Genomic DNA, 22,789 nt, shown 5'->3' on the forward strand with positions numbered 1-22,789 from the left:
TGCATTTTATAAAGGACCCTTACATAACATACCATTATGTTTGTACTTTATTCCAGGCTTGATTGATAGTATAGTAACCAGATATCTGCAGGTATCTCTGGAAGTCTATGTCCGTGAGGGTGTGTGTATAACACATTCATCATCCTACACACATCTATCCATCCATAACAATAAGTATCTTCATCTATGCAGCTTGTGCATGGGTTTGTGTGTGTGTACATCTGTGCCTGTTTGTTTCTGGGCCCACAAATATGTGTGTTCGTATGCATGTCCGTATGCATGTCCATCTACATTCTTTGAACATTTTTCTAAAGTTCAAATGCACCTAAAAACAATTACAGAGTAGTAGTGGGTTACAACTGGAACATTGTGAAACTGCTGCATGCAAGAGAAAATATATTTAGGACGGGTGTGAATTGAGCAGAAGGAAAGAAAATGAGAGGAGACCAAACACTTGAGGAAAAAATCGGAATTAGTTCTGAGAGACTGAAAACAGTGTGATTCCTGAGCCTCAGATGGAGTCTTAGCTGGTTGGAAAGATCGTTCCATTAGTTGCTTGCAGCACCTATGAAAGTCTGTTTCAGCAATAAAGACGTTTTGAAATTTATCATTTTGAGCTACTGTGTCTTTATTGCTGAGGCACCATTGTCATCCTGAGGTAGTCAGCAGTTTTGCCAGGTTAGGTGAGTCTGATTAGGAGCCAGTATGGTTCACTTGGAAGAGGAGAGATGTAGTGAATTTTTCTACTTGTGAATATAAGTTGTTCTGTAGTGTAGAAACTACCTTTGAGTGGGGCAAGATAGGACTGGAATCAACTATCCAAGATAGTATTTTCAAAGGTTATTTAAGATATCATTGTTGCATTTGCAACTGTTTTAAAAAATGGTAAGGTGTTTGGTTTTCTTTAGTGCATTTAGGAAGACGTTTGCTGATTGGAACATCTCATTGATGTAAGGGGATAGTCACATACATGAACTGTTTTGTCTTTTCCCTTACCTGCACAACTGTACATACATATTTATGTCCCTGTGCAGAAAAATGTCTGTACCCTTGAACGGCTATCGGTATGTCTGTTGTGCTGCTTGAACGTGGATTGCTGTAGGTGGGTTACTTTGGGTTTCATGTGTGTTTCTATTTGTGGAGTGTTTGTTCCATTATTCCTCATTTTGTATGTTGGTATACCCATGGGCAATATAAAGCCAACTTAATGTTCGTTCTTACTGTTGTTCAGGGAGATATTTCTCTCAGAAATTCAACAGAGGAAGCAAAAACGTCCTCACAAGACTACCCCTTATCTTGATGTAAAATATTCTATACCTTGAAGCGCAATTATCCTCAAACCCTACAGTCTTCAACATCAGAAATTAATAGAAAAGCTCTTGTTTGATTTAATTTTTTAACAGTTTTATCAGGAAAGGGCTGATAAAGCGGCTGTTTGTTGTAATATACTATTAATCTGATAATAAGAAAAGAAGCTGTTGGATTTAATTTGTTAACCTGACACTCTAGGAAATGCAGTGGGTATACCAAATGACACAGTTTAGTTCTTGTGGCATCGCAAGTGTTGAAGGCAGTTTAATAACGCTGCATTAAAGGCACTTTCGAGTGAGGGCTGCGGTCCTGTGGAACTCCCTTCCTCTAAAGATCCGTGCGCGCGATGATCTTCTCTCATTTCGTAGGGCCATTAAGACCTTTCTATTTCCTTAGCTTGATGGCTCTTTTTTAGTCTGCTGCGCTCTTAGTTGTGTTGTGTTGTTTACCTTGTCAAGCGCCAGGACGCCCCTTAGCTGGAGCAGCTATGTGCGTTATAAGTTCCCATAACATAACGTAACATCTGTCATAAATGATATACTAAATTTTAGATTCAGATACTGCGCATGCTTTTTTCATATGGCCTGGCATTACTTAAAAAAGTAGGTGGTGTTTTTAAATAAACTTTATGGTAACTCCTATTTTGGTCACAGGGTAGTACTTTGTTTTTCTTACATTTTACATGCTTATATGACTTGTGTTCCACCATTGGTACATATTTGCAGCTTTGTTCTTTCCCAAGTTTTTTAAAAATTCCAGTGCAGACGGGAGTTAGTTTGTGAGTTGTATTAAGCAATATGACGATGTTTGTTGTTGAGAATTAGATGATCAATCAATAAATCGGGGGTTTCCAACCTTTTGTGTACTAGGAGCTACTGATGTTAATCGAAAATCATCGGGAGCTACCAATAGTAATAGTGACATCAGCCGACATTACATTTGGAAACAACATGTCAAGGAGTACCAGCAGAAATCACCACAGTGCATCAGGACAGTTGCCAGCAGTAATGTAAAAAAGGCTTTGTCAATTTGGAATGGCTTTAAGTAGGTAATGCATGCCAGCAACCGCTGCTGTGCCCTTGACAAAAAAAATCATATTAGTAATAAGTCTATGCACATGATGTATTACTCAAAAATCCCCTTTACATATATTTTGGAAAGTCAACCGTTTTTCTTCAAACATTATTTTGCATTATGACACTACACACATATTCGCCTTAGAATACACAATTTACTCACACATTTGTTAATATAGCCAAGCAAAATGTACACACATACATATATATATATATACACACACACACACATACCAAAGAACAATGGTGGTTGCTGGTGCACTGCCTGATCACCAGAGGTGCCCCTAATGGCACGACCACTCCAGCTCCTTTTCCCCAAAAACTTTGCAAGGGTGTTATACAGCTGGAATGTGTTGATGCCAGACACACAAACTTTGGCTCAAATTGCACTAAACGCTGCAAGAGAGTGCCGCTTTTTACTAGATTTGTAAAGTTTTTGTGATATATTATATTTTATATATATACACACACACACACACACACATAACTTCTTGTAACCCTCAAGTAACTGCTTCACTAGGGCTTTTCGGACATTTGCATTGCGCTTATGTAAGTTTAGCAGAGACGGAAGGTGTATGGTTTATTATTGTGATGCATTCATTTTGCTTGTAAAGTCTAATTAATTCTGCCTCCTGTAATCGGTCTATGCTTTTAGAAAATGCCTTCATGAATTTAACGAATCTGCAGAATAGGATGCCATCGCTTGTACATTTGTATAATTTCTATATATATTTGCACTTTCAAAGTATACACCAGTTTTTGCATTTTTTGCATCTCCTTTGTCTTTAATATTCGTTTTGAATGAATATAATTAATTTTGTTGATTGATTTACGAGAAGCCACTAATAAGGGCTTGATAAATTAATTTCTTTGAGTCAAGAAGATTGCGTTAGTTGAAAAAAATCCCTTGTAGGCCCTTTTACTTATCATTTGTACTAAAACACATAAAAATTGCCAGAACGCAGTTTCTTATATTCATTTCTGAAAAAAGTAGGAATTAGGAGCTTTTTTCTTTCCCAAATATTTCTACTATTTTCGAGCACTCTATATAACAGGAGTTACGGGGGGGGGGTTGATATACGGACCTCAGAAGGTTGGAATGCAGAGTCAACCTTGCCGAAATACAAATGTACGATCTTCTGATTATTGTGTATCTCAGCGGTAGGTGTTTAACTCACTGAGGCATCCTGCTGGCATATGTTGTAATGTTTCAATCTTTTAGGCCTATTTGAAAGTTGTTTTATTATGCTGTCTCTCCTGAGAGCACTGTATTAACTATAGATGGACACGGCTAAGAAATAGTCAACACTTGATAATCTTTCCAGTTAATATAACTGATGTAATTAATCCAGCACTTGCTTGTTCCAAGACGCAAGCTTTGGGTAGTTTCACGGGGGGTACAGGGTTTCCATTGGGTATGCTGTCCCTGTATTCCGATTACTATGCAAGGGTGAGATGGGGACCAGAATGTTAGATGACTGAGGCTATTCCAATTAGAAGAGGAGTCTGACAAAGGTGTATCCTGTCGCCTACCCTTTTTCTTTTATTTATAAATGGTTATATCCCTTTTCTGTGTAATTGTAAAAATGATGCGCCGAGAATGGGATGGGAGAGGTGACAATATTTACTAGGTCTCTTCTTTGCAGATGATACTTTGCTCCTTTCCAAAACTTCAAGAGGGTTGTCAGTACTTCTGGGAAAGTTTGAAGTGTTCTGCAAGAGGCATGGCCTAGAGGTCAATATGGATAAAACCAAATATATGGTGTACAGCCACAAGAGAAAAGTAAAGGGCAAGGTTTGGTTTGAAGGAGAGACTCAAGACAGAGTAATTGAATTTGACTATTTGGGGGTTAGGATACGTGAAACCCTTAGCTGGAAACCCAAGATAGAAAAGAGTGTGCTCTTCTTGAAACAAAGGGCTGGCTGTATCCTGAGGTTTGTGAATAGGGCATTTACCTTTCCCATACCCCCGCACCCCAATTGAGATATACAAGAGTCAAGCGTGTGGGGCTGTTTTATATTGGGCTGAATTGTGGAGACATTCTAAACCCTCTTCTCTAGAAAAAGCTGAAAATACCTTTGTGAAATCATTGTTGAGATTTTCTGTTAGTGTCCCGACGTTACCAGTAAGACTAGACCTAAATCTTAGGTCTACTGTGGATGTTGCCTCCCTAAAATCTATTCTGCGTTGGATTTGGTTATGGTCCATTTAGGAGTTGCGTCCATATAGGGATTGTGAGAGAATTTTACTAGTGGGCCAATCAGCACAATACCATGATTATTGCATATAAAAACTTGGCTTTTTTGATTTGGGGTTACAGGATTACGGGAATAGTCCTTCTGCTTTAACTAGGGTAGCAAAGGAAAGTTTTAAGGAAATGTTTTGGAATTATGTGCTTGGAGAAAAGATCTCTACAGCCAGCATGGTTAGCTTAGTTCATTTTTATTTGAGTTTTAAATGGCAATTCTACTATGTGCCTTTCATGGACCTTTTAACTAAGTTTGTTGCACATGCACTTTATATTCAATTCCATATGGGGATCTTGCCTTTGGAAGAAATGTTATCGAAGTCTTGCCCAATGGCCTGTAGTGTGATTTAGAATATTGAACAAGTGTTGTTTTTCTGTAATTCATATTTCAAGCAACGTGCTTGTTGGATCATCCCTCTATGCCGATGGCTGGGTATTACTGATCGCCAGACAGCCCTAAGGTTGTGTAGGACCAACACGCACAATTGTATTGTTTAATCTGTTTCTGGCTACTTGTCCTCTCTATATGGCTATCAGGATGAAGGCTTTGAAGTGAGGGGGTCTCAGGGAATTCCTGATTATTTTTTTATATTAAATAAGGTCTCTTAACAAATTTTATGTTGTAGCTATATTTTATGACCATTATTTTAGCAATGAATACATTTTAATCCGATGTTTAATGAAATATTACATGTTTTACTATACCTTTTTATAGTTTATGGAACAAATATAAAGGTTTAATGAAATGAAATGCTGACTGTGTGTGCAGTATTCGTGATTGTGCCACGCATGCTTTGCACAGTGAGTAGCAAATGACTGATGTTGTGTAATGATATAATAACCGCTTGTTTTATACACATCACACTTCCGTATTTCAAGAGCTGTAAATGACAGGTGTTAATATTACCCAATTTAGGAATGATCATTTTACCAACCTCGGAAGAGTGGAAGACTGATATGGCGTTGCCAGGAAATGAACTTGTTTCTTGTGAATCACTAGATTGTCAGCAGTGAGGGATTAACTCAATGAGGCATGTTGTCTGGTCTGTTATTATCACAGACCGGTAGTTGTTATTTGCTTGCAAATGCAACTAGTCACACAAAACCCACTAATGCTGTTCTGGTTCCTGTTTATTTTCATTGTCCCCAGCTATCCCTGATTTTCACAGAATGCCTACCCTGCTGTCCTTCTGGATGAAATGTGTAAGCCCTGCCAGCCTGTTTCACACCTCTGCTGAAAAGATGATGAAGCAACTGGATGTCGGCTTTTCAAGAGCTGTAAACGAGGAGTGCCCAGGACTTGCAGAGACCGGTACAGAAAAACAGCTGTTAATCTATCGCATAGAAAGATAAGCTGTCCTTCACATATTTATTTATTTATGTAGCTTTATATAGCGTCGAGCCGGCAACTGTGAGACGTCAACATGCGGTACCCAATGGTGGTAACATATTCTACGCAGTCAGTACTGGTTAGATGCAGTTACCAGCTGTGGTGATAAAACATACACTGGTAACTAGAGCGGATGGTTTGAGTGATAAGGAAGGGAATTTTGGCTGATCCTGCTCAATACCAGTATACCATGGTTACATGTGGATTTCCAGCCCTTTTCTAAAGCAATGACTGGAAAGGTTCAAGTACGTCACGTTCAACAGGCATTGGCAAAGCCACTAAGTCTTGCTTTTGAAAGATGTTAACAGACTTTTTGGCTTTGTACATGCATGTTGCCCATGCTGTACAGCGTCAACAAAAAAATAAATAACAATATTTGATGGACAGAATGGGCAAAAAAAAGCACCAGATCTGGCCCTGGCATTATGGCGTGTTCATGTTCATTAGTTGCCATTCATGCAGATGAGCTAGAGGTGTGGGAGAGTAACACAGAATGCACGGCGGGAAGGGAAGCAGCACACAGGGTAGAAGGCGGGAGTGAAACAAAGCATATGCTCTGCATGGAGTGTTGAATGTAAGCAGTTGAAAAATACAAGTCATCCAGTCAAAAGGATTTGTAAAGAAGCCATGCTGTGCTCCAGCTAAGGAACAAACATAAGAGAATGAAAGAGAGTCATCAAATAAGAAGCATGCACATGAGAATGACAAGAGAACCAACCAATGATGAGCAGTGTACCAAAGCAAAGGGGATTGGAAGTATTGGTCTTTTACACAATAGATCTTTCGGAAACTGTTAGTCAAAGCTTTCTGTAGGCGGGACATAACACTGCATTTTTGCCTGTAGTTAAGCCTTGCCTCTCTCCCCCAGGTAGAGCGACATATTTGGGGTTTCCAGCTGCATTATGGCACTCTTAGATACCGTTACCTGGTGGAACCTTAAGGCAGCTACCAGCCTCATTATTCCTTGTGGAATGAAGGGGCTTAGCGGGGTATAGAAATGGCATCATAGGACTTTCATGAGAGAGTAATATGTTTTACAGGGAAACTAAGTCTAATGCGCAAATGCAAAGATTATACCTAACACTGCACAGGCCAAGAATTCATCATGTAGCTTTGCTGTGGTAATGCATAGTTGCTCCAGAGTTAATATGTACTTTCTACCTTGTGTTTAGCCTTCCGAACCCTCTTGATCTCTGTTCTTGATCGTTTGGAGCTGCCCTTGTTCTCCAGTCTTACCTCAGAGATGGTCACGGTGTTTCAGTATCACAGTTACTTCGCCAGTCACAATGTTAGTGACCTACATGCCCATTTGATCCAGCTTGCAAAAGAAGGTATGTTACTATGCTCTTTCAGTGACATCCAATCAGTGAGTGCAATGCTAGCTCGCTGACAGTAATCTTTAAAACAAATTGACATCAGATGAAATAAAACCCTTGAGTAATCTTCCACTTGAGAATGTTTTGAGGAAGAGGGCGCCTTATGAAGAAAAATATTGTTGGTAAATTTGAAAGAACAATTTTTTTTAAGTTTGCTTTAAAGCAAGGGTTGCAGCATGATTACGAGCGGGCCTAACGGTTGGGTAGTGTTGAATGGATATTGAGGTCTCCTCCAACTGCAATCGGACCTTTAAAATCAATTTCTGGATCTCAGACCTGGTTGGCAGAAGCATGGTCATTTTACAGATGAATCCCACTTAGTGAGGCAAGAGGTTTGCACCCCATCTCAACCCATGAAGAACTGCTCAATGTCCGTGCTGTATCAACACCTGTTGCCCCTCTGAATCAATCTTCCAGAGACCATAAAAAGTGCAAGATTTAAATGCTTCTTCGACACATTGTGCCTGATAGGTTACCTCATGTGTACCAGAGAAATTATCTTGCTTAATGTTACCCACTCTGTTACTGAGATCATGCAGCCTTTGCCATATCTTTTGCTCCTATGTATAAATACAAAAAGAGCATCCATTGATCGGTGTCACAGTACTTCTTAAAACCCCAGCTGACTTCATTAAACAGAGTAACCTTTTAGACGGTCTACAGTTGGTGAATATTAGCAATGCAATGATAGGTAAAGAGAATGTTTGTTTTTTTCTACACTGGATGGCCCTTTTAAATAAATGTAATCATTCTCCTCCACAAGCTAAGCAAAAAGTAACTGTTACCATACTACAAATAGGCAACCACACTCTGACGACGGCGTGGTCCGTCCTCCGTTCATTCCAGTCTGGTCGAAGGATAATCATCAATTTATATAAGACAACAAGAAAGGAGAAGGAAACCGTTTTGCGATTAATCCATTGTTCTATACTATCCTCATGATGTGTACATTTTCTGGCCAAAACATTATTCACGATCAGACTTGCCTTCTTTAGGGCCACAACATTGTTGTGTATTCAATTACTTGTAAACCCTTGTTCAAGTTCAGAAAGTCCAACAGAGTGTTCAGGGTAGTCTTCTTTAATTGTATATAGCACCACTTTTATATTGATGAAAAATAACAGGCTGGATGCCTACTCCACGAAACTTCCCTTGCACATGCGAACTATCCCTTAAGAATGGATCTGTGGTCGTGGAACATGTTTTGGCCATAAAATGCATATTTTACAAGCCATTCAAATAACAATTGATTAACTGCAAAATGGTACCCTTCCTTTTAACAAATAGTTGTTGTATGTCTTGGTTTGAACTATAGGGTTTACATATGGATATATACGTTCATGCAAAGCCTCAAAATACATTTAAAAATCTTTTTCAGCCAGGTCACCTGCAAGGATGGTAAAAGGGCACTGGGGAGCAGAGAGCATAGTTGGGTTGAATTAACAGGGGGGGATCGGCCAAAGTTACCTGCTGCCTTGAGGGGAGAGAGCTGCCTACACTCGCGGAGCACTCACCAGCCGCTCGCCTGCTTCCCGCCTGCCTCCCTCCGCCTCGCTCCTCTTCCAGCACCGGAGCGCGGCCGCAGAGTGGAGAGCGGGCTAGGGGACTCCAACCCCCAGAAGCACTAGCGCATCCACCAGCGCACTGACCAACAAACGACCGCGCCAGGAGGTGCATAAGTTCTGCATCAACCTCGCCTTGCGGGACGCCGAGCGAAGCCCTCAGAGGCAAGAAGAGGCTGGGCTGGGCCACCCCCCTAAGCTGCTGTAATAAGTGAGTCTGACCTATTAACTACTACAATGGTGAAAAGAAGTATCAATAATGTGGCACAAGCATCTGAAAGACCCTCAGTATCCCAACTCTCCCTGGAAAGCATGTTGAAAATGCTTTCAACATGGTCACTACCGAAATTGCGAACACTGAGAGGAGGATGTCTATGGGTCTTGCAAGTACACTCCCTGATTCACCTTTGGCAAACCCTAATAACGCCCTCCAGCTTTCACCTGTGGTTATAGTCACAAATTCATCACTACGAGCTAGCTCTTTGGAACCACTGTCAGGTGGGAGCAACTCTATTATCATTACGGAATCCCTACCAGACTTAGCTGTCCCTCTGACCCCAAGTAACAAACCTGGAGGGGAGAAAAGAAAAAGAGGTGCCACTAAACCAACTGGAAACAAGAGGAAGCAACCCCCTCGCAACAAGAGCCAGCCAACTCCCCAGAGTATGTGGTCCAAACGGAATAAAGAACTATCGGAGGGTGGCGCTGACACGAACGAGCCAATACCACTTGATGACGTGGTTCTTGTTGCACCCCCAGCAACTCCTGTAAATGATGGCCATACCTCTGTCTGCACACAGACTGAGTTATTACTTGACAGTATCAGCCAACCAAAGACTAATGGGAATCTTATTGAGTCTATTGGAGATACTATTTTTAAACAAATGGAAAGTCAAATGATCAAGCAATTTAATACTATTTTTAAACGTTTAGACAGGCTGGAAAATCTTGTAAAAAAGGAAGATGTAAAAAGGAAGGGACAGATTAGCCTTGACCTACTGAGGGGAGATCGTCTAGTGAAAGACATAGAGTCTGTTTGTAAGGTAAACATTGGTAAAGGGCCCAAGACTCCCAGTAGTAGCACACCTGTACCTATTGCTGCCCCCAAGAGTAATACTGCAGGGAAAACCCCAACTGCCACGAAACCTCAGCACACCCCGGACATGGCAGCTGGACATTCCAGTTCTACCAGCACTACTGTTTGGCCAGCGGACCATTAAAGGATGTCCCTACTCCTGCTGTCCCCAAATCAGGGGCTTTAAACACCTCTGCCCCTGATAAGGGGCTTGCTGTGAGAACAAGGCCTGTAAAATCTCAGGGACCCACCCTGCATTTACCACCAGATGCATGTCCATATGTCTTAGTTCTAGCAGGTGTTCCACCGCTTAACCCCTTCCATGCTCATGACAAGGCCAACTCGTCATGGGTTTTACCTGCCCTGTGCTTATGACGAGTTGACCTTGTCATGAACAATGGGGATCCTGAAATATCAGCACCGGAGGGGGAAAACCCTTAGCACTGATGTGGGTAAAGAAGGCCAAGGGGAGTCTTGGGTCCAGTTAAATAATAAATGTATAGACTGGCTGTGTAAACATAAAGGGGTAGGCCATGACATTTCAAATGAAATCTTGTCAGCTCGCCGAGTAAGTTGGGTTGGCCCTTTACTTAAGAACATTAACGGCGACTGTATTGTGATTAATTTTCGCCACCCTGGGACAGCCAAATACATTCTTAACAACAATAACACCTTTCCTGGCCCATCAACCATCATAACTCTACTCCCATTAGGCTATTTCTATAGGCCCCCCCAGAGATCATTTAATCAAGCCACATCACCTTTTCCCCTGTTTAACAGATTTAGTGCTTTAACGGAGTTGAGCAGTTTTGAATGACCACCACCATCATTCCCCCCCGGATATAACACACAATGACCAACCACACATAATTGATTCCATAGCTGAAATGCCGACTTGCCTTCCCATAGTGGTGCCCAATGAACCAGGAATACCAGTATTACCAATCACACTTTTAACATCTCTCCAGGGCATCAATACCGCAACACCCACTGACGATCTGAGCATACTGAGCTGGAACATCGCCGGTCTTAATGCTAAAACTCAGATTAAGGAGTGGATAGAGTGGGTTACTAATTTTGATGTCCTGTTGTTCCAGGAGACGTGGTGCACTAGCCCCCTACTTCAGGAAGGGTACAGCTGCCATAATCAGATTGCACTCGTCCCGACCATGGGCCACCCCAGTGGGGGACTATCCATTTGGGCTAAGATCACGGCAGGAGTCAAAACCGAAATATTACCTGTTAATGACAAGAGCTTTCAGGCGCTGATATACATCAGTAGGATCAAGTTATGTATAATCAATTTTTATAACAATGACTTCACAACTCACCCCAATCCCAATTTTGTAGGATTATTTGATTTTATTGATGAAATCGTGGAGGGTTACAAATATGGCAATTTTGATGGTATCTGTATAGGGGGTGACTTTAATGCCCATATTTATCCAAAAACCCCTAGCTGTAAAAGAGGAGTGGAACTGCTTGACCATTTAGCCCCTCGTGATCTAGTTAACGCTATGGAAAAGGCAAATATTAAAGGGACTGAGGACCCTGAGGCCACTTATGTAGGGCGAGGGTGCTCAACCACAATAGATTATGTATTTTTATCCTCTCTCTTAGGAGATCTCCTCTTAAAGGCCAAGGTGGTTAACGTTCCCTATAGTGACCACTACCCTATTTTAATCAGCCTTAAATCCATCAAAAAACTGGGAAACAAGAGAGAAATTGGGGCACAAAATTTAGTATCTTCCTCAGACAAACTCAGGGTGGTTTGGAGGGGGGTTGATAATAAGGGAGTTTTAACTCGCACCATTCAAAAGCACCCCCAATTAGTGTCAGCCTGTCTATCCACCGACAGTCCTGAACATGTCATTATTGAGGCCTTTACGGACCTTTGTAAGGCTATAAAAATGGAGATCTCTAAACCAGCCCGAACAACCAATTACATACAACCACGGTGGTTTAATTCCTTATGCTCTAAAGCCAATCGGGAACTAAGGGCTGCCCTCACAGCGGACCCACGAGATCAGTCTGCTGTGAGGAGATTGAGGGCTAGTTATAAATACGCACTCAAAATAAGAACAGAGGAGTTACTAAGAGAGCATTGGGACTCTCTTGTGCGCTTTGCGTCACTGAGGGATGTCTCTGGGTTCTGGAGCGAAGTTAAGAGTTTAAGATCATTAGGAACTAATATCACACCCATAAATTGTAATATACCAGGGGATGTGTGGGTGGAGCACTTCTCGAAAATTTATGAGGCCCCCCTTAACCCCACTGGCATTGTCCCTCCATTAACCTCATTGAACATCACCCTAATGGAGGTAGAAGATGCCATCTCAGAAAGCGCGGGGAACAAAGCTCCTGGGCCTGACGGTCTATCCATCGACCAAATTAAATCGGAACCAGACTTCTGGGCGCCATTATTGTGTAACATCTTTAATCACTTATCTCATACCCCACCCCCAGCAACTTGGTCAAATAGTACCATTGTGCCTATTTTCAAAAAAGGAAATAGATCGTACCCTGCCTGTTATCGTCCGATATCTTTAATCAATAACACTTTGAAGATCTTAGGCAGAGTCCTTTTTAACAGGATCAGAGTTTGGGTGGAAGATAACTCCATCCTACACCCATGCCAGCTAGGCTTTAGAAGCCATGTGGGCACTGTGGAACAATGCCTAAATTTAAATCTATTAATGGCAAAGTGTACTATCGCAAAAAAATCCCCTCTTTATTTAGGTTTCATGGACTTAAGTTCTGCCTTTGATTTTGTTAACCGGTCCCGTTTATGGTCAGTTTTGTTAAATTATGGTTTAGATGAATCCTTAGTTTATTTCCTGGCTTACTTGCATAGTGATTTGAGAGCTCGTGTCCGTATAAACACCCTTGGTGAAGTCTCCAGTGTCATTTTAATCGGCAGGGGGGTCAGACAAGGGTGCGTTCTGGCCCCCCTGCTTTTTATTTTGTACATAAATGAACTAAGTAATTCTGTGTGTAAATTAACATCTGATGTCCCGCAAGTCAATGGTAGACCACTTCCCGCTCTCCTTTATGCGGATGACGCAGTACTTATGGCTCGTACACCTAATGCTCTGCGAATTTTTATTTCAGGCTTTGTTACATATATGGCTGATCTTGGCCTCTGCACTAATTTTAACAAATCTTTTAATAATGTGCTGTTGTCCCAAAAAACATAAGATCAATCATATTTTAATAACGAATAATGTCTTAAAATGCACAAGCACTTTTCCATATTTAGGCCTGTTGTTCGCTGATTCTGGCTCATGGCAACCGCATGTCACCCATGGTAGAAACAAACTGAATAAAGCTATAAATTCCGTTACCTCACTTCGCCAACCCCAAAATGCCGAGGTTATTATATCAATGTTACGAATTTATAAGACTCAATGTTTACCAACAGGAACCTATGGCGCTGAGGTATGGGGTTACACGAACTGTTCCAATATACAGACGGCGGAAAATAGGTTTTGTAGGAAGATTTTGGGGGGGTTATCTCTGCCCCAACTTTTTTGTGCCATCAAGAATTGAGCCTTAAGTACACAGAGGATTTTATAAGATCTAGACCTGCTCTGTTTTGGTTGAAAATATGGATGAACCCAGCTGCGTCACTGACCCGCGACATAATTATGGATTGTCTAAAATGTGATCGGGCCAGCTACATACCATCGCTCGGGCAGTGGAAAAAAGTCTTGTGAGTGTGGAGCAGGGGCATTTATTCACATCTACCCACATAATAGACTGCTCACACAAGAATCTAGTAAAAAGGGCTCTGTACAATCTTTATAAATGTGAGAGGGAAAAGAAAGATCTTACAAAACCGGCCACTATAAGGTACTTAACCCTCTTGGTATCTAGTGATAGGCCTTCTAACTTACCTGAAGGCTACCTTTGTAGAAAGATGAGTAAATGGAACAGGAGCCTGTTGTTTCGGTTCAGGGATGGGAGCATTAAAAACCTACTATGCTTCCCAATAGGATGTAACAGAAACTTAGAAAACATAACCTGCCCCTGTTACCATGGCGGCAAACATAGCCTTTTTTGTGGCTTTTATGTAAAATATACTAAACATTTATTAATGCCATATTTTCGTAAAACTGCCCAGCATGATTTTAATTTAGCCTTTGGCGATTTACTGAGGTTGAGCTCTGATGAAGGAATTTTTAGAGTCAGTTGTTTTCTCAAATCTGCTGTCCGCTCAAGAGCGTCATTGAACATGGCTTGAAAAGTCTTCCACTTTATTTTGCTTAGTTTGCACATTGCTTTTTTGCACATGAAGTTGCTCTTTGCACACATTATAGACATGAATTGTAACTGCCCTCAACTATTGTGTATTTTATTGTGTACTTAAAATTTGCTGATATTTTTTCTTGCGGTCATTTGCAAACACACATTATGATGATCTAGATGGTTTTACTATGTGATATTATTAGCTCCCTTTTAAAAAATAAGAAAACTGTTGGATGACTGTTGTGATTTTATGTACTTTTATGGATGTTCAATCCGAATAAAGATCTTTGACTTGACTTGACTTGAACAGGAGAGCCGAACTTTGATGTTCTTTATTATTTTTGTGATCTTTCAGAACCTTGATGTTATTTATTGTTTTTGTGATCTTTTTGGCATCTCCAGCATTCATGGTTCAGATTCTCCAGTCATCAAGAGATGAAGCTCATCTTCGGAATATTTCCGAGCTATCTGCCACATGCCGCCTGCCTCCCCGGCAGGAGATCCTAAGAGCCTTGGCTTTACTGCTGGACGACAGTAATAGTGGCGTCAACCAGGCCCTGACTCTACTCACTTCTGCCGCAGCGGAAAACAGCCAATTCCGAGAAAAGGTAAGCAGAATGCTGCAAAAGGTACAATGTCTCATGTTAAAGGAAAAAAAAGGAGGATACATGAGTTTTTCAAAATAGGTATTAAGCTCAAAGTTTGAGATAGCATAGTAGAAAAGACTTAAGTTTGAAACATTTCATAAAAAAAACCACAAAATGTTTTTAACCCATTTAATTAAACTAAAAAATGAAATTCTAAATGCAACTAGTACCACATTATTGCAAAGTGTCTTGGGTGCCCTAATTGGTTAGGACTGAAATTGTATGTGTAATTCGAATCTAACTAGGCTTTTTATAGTATAGCCAGAAAAAAAAATGGTGATTTGGTGGATGTTTACTTGACTAGTGAATATTATTAGAATAAGACTTGCACTTAGTGCTTGAAACAGGTAGCTTTAGTTCACTGATATTTGCATTCACACATAAATCCCCGTTCACAATTGATACTCACTGCAACCATGAAAATCAAAGCAGTGCCCCAGTGAATTTCACTATTTATTCCGGTGAAATCTGACAGTTTTCTTTCATTTACTTCTCCCTCCGCTTTCCTTTCTTCTCCCCTCCTTCCTCTTTCTATTTGTGCTCTTCTCTGCCTAGACAGTAACCTCCCACTCTGTGGAGTAAGAGTATTTAGTGGAGGCGCAGGAAAGGAGTATAATGAAATGGTAAAGGTATCCCGGTTTAGCAAGAGTGGTAAAGTAGAGGTAGCCCTTGGCGAAAAATAGCTTCGATCTCCTGCATGTACTTTCATAATCTGGATTGTTTTGATATCGGGGAAGAACATTTAGCTAATCCCGCCTTGGCTCCAGTCTTTGCGGAATTTTCTGAAATATCCGAGGATCTCTCTCTTCAGGAACTTCTTAAATGTAAATCCGTGTCTCCTAGTGATCCGTGGCCAGCAAAGCAATATAAAGCTCTAGCAGCATTCCTAAATCCCCATCTCAATTCCATATGGAATGCCTCCCTGAGCTCAGGCATTTACGCAGAGTCATGGAAACATGCATTCCTAGTCCGATACTGAAAAAAGCCAATGCGGACGCAGAGATCCCGGGAAACTACAGGCCTATTTCCCTACTCCCTGGCCCGGCCAAGATCCTGGAAAAGCTTTCCCTTCAACAACTGGCCAGCTTTATAGAATCCAAGGACCTTCTTCACGACTCTCAGCATGGATTTCGTTCAGGCTACAGCACAGAGTCGGCCCTGATTGAAATGGCCGATTCTGTGCAGTGGACTCTTGATCTGGGATTGAGGGCAGTGTTGGTGCTGCTGGACCTCTCGCAGCATTTGACACCGTCTCTCACCCGATCCTCCTGAAACGGCTGAGATCCATTGGAGTCCAGGGCACAGTTCTTAACTGGATCGCATCATTTCTTTCTGGCCAAAAACAACAAGTTCACACTCCCCCTTACACCTCCTCAATTAGGCCACTCAAGTAGGGTGTCCCGCAGGGCTCCTCGTTGAGTCCGCTCCTTTTCAATGTTTATTTTACCCCTCTAGCCGAAATGTTATCTCAGTCGGGAACCAAAATGACATCATATGCTGATGACATCCAGATTATTTTTTCCTATGATGAGTCATCTCCCACAACTTTCGACCCCCTAAAAACATGTTTTAGGAATATTGCGAAGTGGATGGATCTCAATTCTTTGAGACTCAACGCTGGTAAGACCGAGGTCCTCTTTTTCAACCAACCTTCCACTCTTGCCTCTAATCTTTGGTGGCCGGAAGACTTGAGTCTAGCCCCTTTCCCTAAGGACAAGGTCAGAAACCTAGGGGTTAGATGGGACAATCGCTTGTCCTTCGCCAATCAAGTCCACAAGTCTCTGCTGCTTGCTTCTGCAAAATTAAAATGATAAAAAAATTCATAAACTATCTGCCCAGCAACACCTGAAAAACCATAGTCCAGGCGCTCATAACATCGCACTTGGACTACGCCAACGGACTCTATCTTGGCCTGACAGCAGGACTGTGCCACAGACTCCAGATAGTTCAAAATGTTGCTGCCTGTTTGGTTTGTGGCATTCCACTTAGACATCACATCTCTCCGTATCTGCGAAAACTACATTGGCTGCCCATCCGGAAAAGGATTGAGTTCAAAGCCATGACCCTGGCTTTTCGGACTACCAAAGGCCTAGGACTAGCCTACCTTACTTCTAGTCTTCGCCCATATAGTCATTCCAAAGCCCTTCGCTCCAATACCAAACAGCTATTAGTCATTCCCAGATTCAAAAAAGCCAGATCTGGAGGCAAAACCTTCCAGGTATGCGCCACCAACCACTGGAATAAACTTCCGCTATCCCTCCGCCTGATTCAGTCGGAACCTGAATTTCGCAGATCCCTTAAAACTTTTCTTTTCTGCTAGGATTTCCTCTTCTGTACCCACAGCTATCTGCTCACCAGCGCCGGGATACCCCGTTGGGGTAGCTGCGCGCTTTATAAAATACACAAATAAAAGGGATTTAGATATAGAAATAAGATGGAGAAATAGCTGAGGTATGGAGATATGCAAAATAAAGTGTGGGAGGCGAGATAGCCAGATAGAAAGATGCAGAGAGGTAGAAAGAGCTTGGTAGAGAAAGAGAGGTCGACAGATGGGTATGGTTTTCAGTGGCAGCAAGTTGGGAACAGTGGTGAGGGGGCGAGGTGTTTAGAAAAAAAGACTTACCTTGTCCCAGGCCGCTGACAACACAAAAATTACCCTGACTCCCAGATCCCCCTAGCCAATAACGACGCTGCTTTTAGCATTAGGGGCTTATGGAGAATTCTACATCAGCAGGTAGCCCCTGGCGATAAATAGCTTTGATCTCCTGATGTACTTTCATAATCTTGGCAATACGATTTTATCTCATATAGTTTAAATTTAGTGGCCTGGTAGAAAGGAAATGTGGTCTAGTTGGTGAGCATCTAATTTTAGAAATTCTGAAGTTCTTATCTGCATTCATTTTCTTCCCAGGTCCTAAACCAGATTCAGCAGTTGACTGAAATCTTGTGAAACTGAGCTAGTCGCATAATCACCTTGTGTCTAACAAACTTCAAATATGTGTAAAGTTATACAATACAAATGTGTAAACTTGTGAACTGTAATGTGATAGTGTAATTAAAATATGTCAATCCTCCCTTAATGTACACAACCTTACATCGCCTCCAAACCCACCTACCCCATTAATATACAGTGTCTTTTGCATCTCATCCCAGTGGAAAGGTTGCTATTATGCACATACCATAGTACATATTAACACACTAAAGCACTCATTGCAGAATGAGAAACATGCTTTTAAGAAGTGGGAGAGTGGCCAGAGGTTTAACACACTTTGGCAGAAGGCAAAGATGTCTCCAACATAAGACAAGTTTAGAGTGGCACTAATTAACATTCTCTAGTCTAGCACAAACTTATTATATCATTAAGTGACCAGTAGAGTGAAACTTGCCCGCTTCCTGTTAGTACACAGTGTCAGTTAATGTACTTGGAAATCTTACTAGATCCTGCAGGCTTGACTTGCACTGAGGTTTGGGGTCCCATACATTTTTTTAAATCAAATATAAACTTTAAGTACCTAACCTGATGAACATAGCCTAGATTATGTGACCGTTGTTCTAGAGCCAACAGATCTGGTTGCCTTCCTATAGTCAAAGTTCCCATATTTTAACGATTACATTTGAGCCATTTGTATGATGTGCATCCGTTTACTGCCTATATTGTTAAAACTAGTTCATAATGATCATTGGAGTCGCAGCAGCATAGTGACATGCTGACATTAGAAAGAATGGAATCAGTGACCTTGTTGTAGATATTAAATAATAGAAAAGGCCCCATGACTGATGATCTCCACATTAAAATTGTGTAAAATCTGATCCGTGTGGTTTGACATTATCTGTTGTCACACAATCAATCAGAAATACACACATTCCAGGATTCAGACTCGTAGTGATGGGCAGAATAGGCATTTTTGAAGGAGTCATTTCCTCAACTACATGGAACACTGCAGATACTTTTAAAATAATAAAATGAAAGCTTTGCAGGTAAAGTGATGTTTCCAGGATTATTAAAACCAGTGACTTTTTTAGGCCGAAGTGTGCATTGAGGAAGCCAGAGAGAAAAGTGTACAACTAATTAACATATATCAAAACGTGCAGCTGCATGTTTAGAACGTCCCTTGTTTGGGCCTGTTAAGACTAGGAAAGGGTCATCAGCCAGAACTTCTGCACCTGAACACCATGGTGAGGAATCATGTGTATTGCATGCCCAACACAACACCAAAGTACATCACCCCAATAAACCCAGAATGTCCTACACTTCTCATGTTCACATGGATACCCCATCCACTTTCATTTATCTCCACACCAACCACATATTCTCCCATACCAACCACATATTCTCCCATACCACTCCTCCCTCCCAACACTCTTTCATATTCACAGATGTCACCTACACACACAAGCATAGCCACACATGTAAAATGTGCAATCTAAGCACACGTCCCAAATCTGGCTTCCACCAGTTAGTTAGATGCATAATCATGCCCCTATATTCAAGGATTTAAAAAGGGTTCAACAAACATTCAGCTCTAGGAAGAGGCCTACTTCTACTGGCTAAGAATGCAGTCTCTTGGGCATAGTTGAGCTGCTAACATCATTCAAGACTTGGGAGTATCCATATGTCTTGGAACCTCTCTGTCCCCCTCTACCTTCCAAAGGAAAAATTATCTGAGTGGGTAGAAAATTGAGGTGCAGTGCTTTACCAAAACCCTAAGGCCTTAAATCAGTCTAACTCTTACTCCTGGTACATATAGAGCAGCTGGGTGGGGTGACATTACCTAAGCATATAACTTTGGAAAAGCCTCATATACACCAAAATATATTAAGCGCTGTAGAACACCCACAAGTTAGTGTCTTGGAGCATCAAGGATGGACATATAAATCCATATTTTCTTCCACTACAGCGAGGTACTCTCAGATTCTTAAATATTGGCAATTATTAAAAATATAATAGATTTTGGAAAGTAATCAGAGTTCCCCTGAAAGCACACTGAAGGACTTTCTGTGAGGTATTTTCTCTTTTTTTGACCTTTGCATTAGGAGTACTCATAGGTAACAAGGTTACTAAGATCCACGAGTACCCTGTTGATATCCAGTTTCTACCTAAAAATTGTCTCAGAAAATTAGTCACCTGACTTAAGGACTGTATTGCCACAATGCCCTCCTGGATCTCAAAAATGGATCTGATGATCGAACCCCTGATCATGGGTTTTTGCTGACCACCAGCAACAAACAGCAGGAATGTCTGCATGCAGGGTTATCAGTGATAAACCTCAAGGGCTTCCCCCTAGTGACTTTTCAACGACACCAAACCATAAAGGTTTCCACATCGAAACCACCCCCGGTTTCAGAACATAGATTATATACAGCAAAGTAAAGGTATTTCTCTCAGAAAAAGACAGGTACCAACCTTCTAGCCTGCACTTATGCGAGAAACGCAGCATTGCTGGACAAGTAATGCAGAGAGAAAATGAGATGATGGCAGATCTTGTCCTACTATGCTCCAAGAATCTCATAACACCCCCTCGATTCTCCCGCCAGATCCACCAAGTATTCTGACTTTTTCACTTAAGGTGGGATCTGAAGGCCCTCCTTTTCAAGCAAACAGTTTCCACATGTAACCCTTCCACATGATAGATCCCAGGTAAATTGACGCCTTGTTCCAATTCCAAACCTGATACTTGCCCTTCCCTCGTCTTCTTTGTTCTTCTATTAACCTTACACATGTTTCTTTGTAGCTATACTCATGCTATGTTTATCCCCATATAGAAATGCATTTTAAATGACATTATCTGGGTTAGGAGCTTATCTATGTTCAATAAATTCCCACCGTCACAGACAGGACTCACTGCATTATTTTTTTTATTTGCAAAAGCAGGGTGTTAACATTGCTTCTTTCTAGTGTAATTTATAGGTACTTGATAGAAATCGGGGTCTCTAGTTGGCAGTGGCTTTCACCCTGTACAAGTAGGGACCATTTCTTCTAGTCAGGATAAGGGAGTTACACACTCTAGAAAACCCCTTCTCCCCCCCTTGGTAGCTTGGCACGAGCAGACAGACTTTTCACAAAGGCAAGATGTAAAGTATTTGTACCCAAACACACAGTAACAATGAAAACACTACAGATGAGCACCATACCAGTTTAGATTTTTTTTTATCTCAACCAAACAAAACCAAAACGCCAAAAATGCACAATTTAAAAAATAATTTTTAAAAGGTTTCAAGCACTTCCGTCCATAGAAATCTATGGATGCAGGATTTCTTTACAAGTACCTCAAATGTGTCAAAATCCACAAGACAAAACAGGTGCAGAGTTGAGAAGCATAAGTAAAGACAGCAATGCTTCACTTCCTGAGCCCTTGGGGAGGTGATGTGTCAGTCCTACTGCCTCGCAGGAGAATGTTGCATCAATTCCGGACTGTATGGGCAAGTGATGCGTCGAAATCCAGGCGGTTCTAGTCTGCGGGTGCTGCGTCAAAAAACTTGCCACAAAGGTGCGATGCGTGGAAATCTGGATGAGCTGGAGGTCGATGTGGAGGCGGCAAAACAGGTGATGTGTTGATTTCTTCAGCCGGGGTCCCATGATTCATCGATTCTTGCAGCCGCACAGCAGGGTCTGAGTCGGTACAGTGGTCTCAAACTTCGGTGCACTGGACTCAGAGTGCGGTGGATTTTTAAACTGCTCTCAGGTGCTGGGTTGATTCATCGGCCGTACGGCGGTGGTGAGTGGACATTCTTCCCTCACGGTGGTGCTACGTCGGAAAAGCAGGTGCTGGAAGGGTGATGCATCGCTTTTCAGACTTCTTTAGTTCTTTGCAGCAAGAACATCTCTAAGGCCCCGAACTTGAGTTGGCAGCGCAAGACAGGTCAGAACTCCCAGCAGTGGAGTTCAAAGATGCTGCAAGTGAAGTCTTTGTGTCCCTCAGACTTCAGAACAAGAGGCAAGCTCTGCATCATCTAGCCCTTGGAGATCTTCTTTAAGCAGGATACCTCAGCAGGGCAAATGTTTCAGTCCTTTTCTCTGCCCACAGACGGAAGCAGCAACTGCAAGCCAACCAAACAAAGCAACACACAGCAAAGGGGCAGTACTCCCCCTGGCAGCTCTTCAGATCTTCTTCTTGGCAGGATCCTCCTAATTCAAGAAGTGAACCCATTTTCTCTTTGTAGTCTTTGTTTTCAGGGTCTCTGAGCTCAAAAAACAGCTCTGTTCTCCCTGTTCCAGCTTCACTACATGAGGTGGAGATAGCATTGTGCTAGTGCAAACTCCTCCCACCACTCTAAATGCAGAAAGGTCTATTCAGCCTGGCTATGAGTCACCCAGGAAATGCAAGACACACCTCAATGCTCCTTGTGACTGTCTAGAGTGAATGCACATCCCCAGCTCCTGTCACTCCTAAACGGTGAATACACAAACAGGCAGAGGTAAATAGGATGGTTAAACAAGAAAATGTCATTTTCAAACATACAGTTTAAAAGCCACCTTTATTAAAAGGTGTGTCATTAAATCATGAGTTCATAGAGCCTAAACTAAAAATCTCTAGCTCTTCCCAAATAAACATTATACTTGTAGAATGTTATATGGCAGCTTCAATGTTAGGCTATGGGGGAGCTAGTCCTTGCAATAGTGTAAAATTAAATACACAGTATTTCATTATCAGGACATTTAGCACACACCAGTTGTTATGGCAGGGTTTTTGGCTTTATTTAGCAGTGATAATAGATCATTATTCTTGCTCGCATCTAGTATAGGCATTCTTAGCCTGTGTTGGCCCTTTTAAGCCCTTTTTCCAGACCTAGAAGAGGATAGCTGCTTAATATGTCTTTATTCTTGACTTTAACCTGTCTATTGCCTATTGGCTTT

General features: G+C 41.6%; 1 protein-coding gene across 4 annotated transcripts in view; it reads left to right on the top strand.

Moving 5' to 3' along the window:
* Positions 1 to 22,789, top strand: part of RIPOR2 (RHO family interacting cell polarization regulator 2) — a 622,104-nt gene that overhangs the window by 483,972 nt on the left and 115,343 nt on the right. For all 4 annotated transcript variants that reach the window (XM_086965454.1, XM_086965456.1, XM_086965457.1 and 1 more), the window contains 3 exons: positions 5,787 to 5,948; positions 7,199 to 7,357; positions 14,690 to 14,895. In XM_086965454.1, coding sequence (XP_086821580.1) covers positions 5,787 to 5,948; positions 7,199 to 7,357; positions 14,690 to 14,895 — 527 coding nt within the window. The remainder of the gene's footprint in view (positions 1 to 5,786; positions 5,949 to 7,198; positions 7,358 to 14,689; positions 14,896 to 22,789) is intronic.

The sequence above is a fragment of the Lissotriton vulgaris genome, chromosome 4_1 (genome assembly GCF_964263255.1).
Source record: "Lissotriton vulgaris chromosome 4_1, aLisVul1.2, whole genome shotgun sequence".
Classification (NCBI taxonomy): Eukaryota; Metazoa; Chordata; class Amphibia; order Caudata; family Salamandridae; genus Lissotriton; species Lissotriton vulgaris.